At 40.5% G+C, this 5,199-nt stretch overlaps 1 protein-coding gene across 1 annotated transcript; it reads right to left on the reverse strand.

The window, feature by feature from the left end:
* Window positions 1–241: 241 nt before the first annotated feature.
* Window positions 242–4,898, reverse strand: LOC115813289 (E3 ubiquitin-protein ligase TRIM58). The gene is made up of 9 exons (XM_030775917.1): window positions 4,836–4,898; window positions 4,445–4,543; window positions 4,264–4,365; window positions 3,509–3,658; window positions 2,625–2,762; window positions 2,269–2,320; window positions 1,973–1,996; window positions 1,855–1,881; window positions 242–822 (listed from the first exon to the last, which is right to left on the reverse strand). Exons 1-9 carry the CDS (start codon window positions 4,896–4,898, stop codon window positions 263–265), a joined length of 1,215 nt encoding a protein of 404 aa, XP_030631777.1. The 3' UTR covers window positions 242–262.
* Window positions 4,899–5,199: the final 301 nt, after the last annotated feature.

Consider the following 5,199-nt stretch of genomic DNA (forward strand, 5'->3'; position numbering starts at 1 on the left):
TGTTTATTGGTAATAAAAAGTGTGCTTTACAAGTTATTACACATGAGCATATACATGACCTCATAAATATACAGATAAATGGATAAGTGTACAGAAAAAAACATGGGCTTATGCAACAATTTGTACAGGTTTTTACATCAGAATTGAGAATCTGAGGTATTTGCTGACTACCATAATATTATAATCTATCTGCATCTGATTATAAGATTATAATCTATCTGTATCTGCATGTAAATGGTTGTTGATGATCAGATGTTTGCAGTCAGGCCCAGAGACACTGGCCTGGGCAGAGGCATGGATCCCTGATACCCGCTGGCCGGATAACCAGCTCCTTCATGATCTCCACCGTGCCGAACACCGGGTAGACTTTCTCCGTGAACGTCTCGTTAAACGTATAGATGCGTGTGCGTCTACGGATGTCGTAAAAAGTAAGCTGGCCTGCCTCATAGTCCAGATAGATTCCCACCCTCTGAGGGATGAGGCTCTGAGGTAAAGGGGTCGGGGGGACAGTCAGAGCCTTCAGCTCACCCCCCCTCTCCAGGCGAAGCGTGAAGTAACCCGTCTGCACATTGAGGGATTTGTAGCCTTGGAGGATGGCTGACTGCTTGGCCACTCCCAGTCGCCAGTCTCTGTCACCCACCTCCACTTCCCAATAGTGTCTGCCCGAGGTAAAGCCCTCCGAACCCAAGGCGCACGACCAGCCGTTGAAACGTCGCCCGTGGTTGGGAACCTCTCGCCTGTCCAGGCCGCAGCGCATGCGTTTGTTGTCATCACAGAGAACTAGGCTAGGGTTTGCCGTTTCTGGGTCAAGGTACACCTCCACTGCAGGTTAACAAAATTTAACAGCATAAATAGAGTTAATTTCTGTGGGCATTTTTTTTCACCAGCTTAACTATGCTTAAGGGTCATTCTGTGTCAAATCAGATAAGGTTGTTGCAGATCCATCTCAGATTTGGTTCAAACCTTCTCTATGTCAAGAACGGGTCCCAAAACCAAGGCCTGTAAAATATTTCTGTTCAAATCCTATGTTTTCATGTTTTTCCAGCCCTTGATATTATTTCAAAATTCCTAAACAAGACTGATATTGAGGGTGCTACAAACCCACATTTTTGCACCAATATGATATCAATCATTATTATTTCTACCCCACATACCATTTTGGTCCTATGAAAATGACCAAAAAATGCTACCACACCTTGTTTTATTCTTAATATCTTCATGTCCATTAGTGGTAGAGACCTCAAATATTGACACAAAATTAATAAAAGATTGTATTTGAAGAAATGATTGGTACCATATGGGTGCAAAAAATGGGTTTATAATACAGTCAATATAACTGTTGTTTAGGACACTTTTTTCCAAGTCTAGGTCCTTATAGAAAATCAATATGCATGCAGTACAAACTTTTAATGGTTTGTCTTCCATCCTACAAAGTTTGGTAAGGCTAGGAAAAATACTTTTCAAGATATTAATGCCCAAACATGGCATCCTAAATAAGTCGTTTCTGTGAGTTTAAAAATTAAGAAATATCCAAGGCTAAAATAATAATACTAATAATAAAAACATTGGAATTTAACAAAAATATTTTACAGGCCTTAGTTTGGGACCCAAACATTATATAGACAAACTTGGCACAAAATCTGAGACAGTGCTGCAACGACTTTCCTGGATTCTGTCTGATTGGACACGGAATGACCCTTAAATTAAAGAGGCAGCCCAACACCTGTGGCAAAATATGATATAAAATAAACAGTATAAACGAAATTACATGACATATTAAAAACAATTTCCCAGTGCCTGAGTCTACAGCTCTTGGTACCACACTATGGATATGGAAGTAAATAAGAGACAAACCTGCAGCGTCAGCGATCCAGTTCCACACTGTAAAGAGCACAGAGATGGTTAAGCCAGGGGCCACAGTAATACAACACCGTAATTATTGTAGCTGTAACCAGTGTAAGCTGACACTTACCGATGTGCGGGATGTAACATGTATCTGTGAGCAGTAATGAGACACTGAATTAGCACAGGACAATTTGGTTCCTTATCATTGTCAACTCTTTCCACCCTTGACTACTTGTTCACCATATTCTTCTATCTATACACATTTTTATATGAGATGTTTAAAAAGGGCTCCATGAGGGATATAAGTGGATACACACCACCATTCATGACTGGCTTGACATTAACAATTATTTGACGTGGGAGAACCACACAGATACAGGACTTCAGTGTGATATGATATTTTAATGAAAGAGTCAGACTCACCAGTCCTCTGTGTCTTCTGAGTCTGTAGGAGCCACAGCTGTGGAATGGCCTCCTGACAAACACACAAGTGTAGAAAAGCACATAAGTATTTCTGTAATTCTCACTAATGCAAGGCACTGTCAAACATCAGAAGATCACTTAGTCTTCTTTTTCAATGTATTAAAGAGAAACTGTGGTTACACTATAAGTGACGTAGTGCTTATCAAAGCTGAGTGCTTGAAGAATGTTCAGCACAAATCATCACAAGGTTTGTGACAGGGCCATGGTTGGAGGTCTTCAACCTTCAAACATGTGAACATGTGAAATGATGGGCTATGATCTGGTGATGGCTTTTTGGGACAGTAGAGACTGTAAACCTTTTCCAGATGTTCCCCAAGCACAGCCCATATGAGTAATTCCATAGCCGACAGTAAGTTGGGAAGACGGCCTCTCTTCCACTGAGTCTCCAGGTCGTCTAGCATCAATAGCACTGGCTCCCCTGGCCAGATACCAGTCTGGAAAGACGAGAAGTAAATATTGTTTCAGAGAGAGAGAGAGAGAAAACAGTCACAAGTACATTACACCATCATGGAAAGTAACACATAATTTCTTTCTTGTGTATTTCACAGTGTACGCTACTGTTTATATTGTTTTCATGCTGTCAGAGTAAACATGACAGAGTGGCAGGTGAGCTGCGTGTTGTAACGGACAAAAGTGGGTCAGTGAGGGTTGTCTGTAATCACCAACACCAGAGACTGACAAAGAGAGGACAAGAGGATCATAGCAGACTTAATATCTTAATCAGTCAGGAGTAGGGTGAAAGAGGGGAGGAGGAGAATGGCGGTGTGCCCTTGTTTCACCCCTGACAGTTACACAACTGAAGTCATTTCTTAAACAATCACAACAAGACTGCTGTTAACACAACCACCAAGGAGTTATCTAAACCAGTTTTCACTGAGCTCTGATCAAGGAAGTGAAGAAGACCGGCTTTAAGTTATAATCAATATGAAATAGTGAGACACACAGGGGATACTCAGTGACTGAATGACAGTTACAAACAACTGGCATGAATCATCATATAAAAATCCTATTGGATGTAAATCCTCTAATCAAACAGGCACAGACAGTGTTTGTAAATTAGTTATTGGAGTGTCCTCTATGACTCTCCACTCTGATATCTCCAATATAATCTTTTGATAGAGCGTAATACTCAAAACTCCCGTTACTATATCATGTGTGTTCAGTTGTTCTCCAGACTTACTGGGTGCCTGAGCTTAAGTCCTCTGGTCCAGTCCATGATGATCCTCTTGGAGGGACCCATGTCATGTTCACCACCCTGTTCCAACATGCTCAGCAGATGGCCCTTCCAGTCTCGCTTCTCCACACTGAAATCATCCCGTGAGGGGCTCTCCTACACAACAGACACCCTTTTAATCCACCAACCAAAACACTCAACACCACTGACTGAAATGGCACTATCCTGTTCATTACTGCATACATGTGTGAAAATGTGTGTTTGTAAAAATGTAGAAAAGGTTAAGATGTATGTTTTCCTTGTAGTACATTAGGAATAGCAGATAAGCAGCCATCAATCTCTTTCATTTCTTTAATCAGTTCTGAAGACGAGAGAATAGCCATAAACAGATCAATTCTACAAGTTTAAAGGACAACACTGTCACTTATATCCCCATAAATGAATATTAGTCATGTTTGTCCTTAGCATTCATTTTGAGAAAAAAGTATATATGAAATAAAATGTAAAATAAACAACTACTAAGTCATTACAGTAACAATTACTAAAATTCTAAAGGAAACACTCCCAGCACCACAAGAATAATTTGAAATATCGCGGAAACTGAAAAAATGTGGAATTATTAAATTTAAATATGAATGGAAGAAATTCTTTGGCCTGTAAACTGTATGGTGGGCAGGTGAACCCTTTGAGGTGTATGTGAACATGTCTGATTTTTATTTTATGAGTCAGACAACATATCAGTTTCTTTCATGCCCACTGACCTTGTTATCCAGCATTGAAGCCAAACTTAAAATGAATTCTCGACATACATGAGGGGGCCAAACATCCTCACAGGTCCAGATGTGTGCGAGAACGTCTGATCTCTGCAGGAGACAGACAGGATCAGGGAAATAGATGGCATGAAAGCAGTTTGAAAGAGTGACTGTGATTAGATGTGCATACCTGGCAGATCCTGTTCAGTTCTCTGGCCAGCTCCATAATGAAAAGCTGACTCTCCACTAGTGGCTCTTTCTTTACATTTTTCACCCTCTTCCGAGACTCCTGTGGGCAAAAAATTAACTGTATATAAATACAATAGATAAGTACACATACATAGTTGTATGCGTATAAGTGTGTGCATGCGATAGACAGATAGATAGATAGATAGATAGATAGATAGATAGATAGATAGATAGATAGATAGATAGATAGATAGATAGATAGATAGATAGATAGATAGATAGATAGATAGATATGAACAGAAGTTAAGCCTTAATCTGCTTCAGAAGCTGTCACAACTCTCATAAAGCATCTCCTTTAATCTAGCTGCACCAACAGGCTGGATTGACTGTACCTTCAGGCGAATCTTTAGTTTCTTAGCTGGCTCAATCAGGAACTGAAGACATTCTCTCATCATCTTGGGTAGGTCTGAACTGGCACTCTAACAAAACAAGGAAACCTACTTTTACCATCTACTTGAAGAGAGAGAGAGAGAGAGAGAGAGAGAGAGAGGATGGAAAAACAAATGGAGTACATGTAGTTAGGAAGAGAGATGATTGACTGGCCGGTAAGGAGATTTGGAAGAGACTGCTGAACAATGTTGGCAAAGCCATCAATACTGCAGTGGGGGGGGGACCATAGGGAGACAAAGTGAGAGAGTGCAGAGAAAGTGGAAGTCAGAAAAAAAAAAATGCAACGAGCTGTTGTTTTTCGATTAC

The sequence above is a fragment of the Chanos chanos genome, chromosome 5 (genome assembly GCF_902362185.1).
Source record: "Chanos chanos chromosome 5, fChaCha1.1, whole genome shotgun sequence".
Lineage (NCBI taxonomy): Eukaryota > Metazoa > Chordata > Actinopteri > Gonorynchiformes > Chanidae > Chanos > Chanos chanos.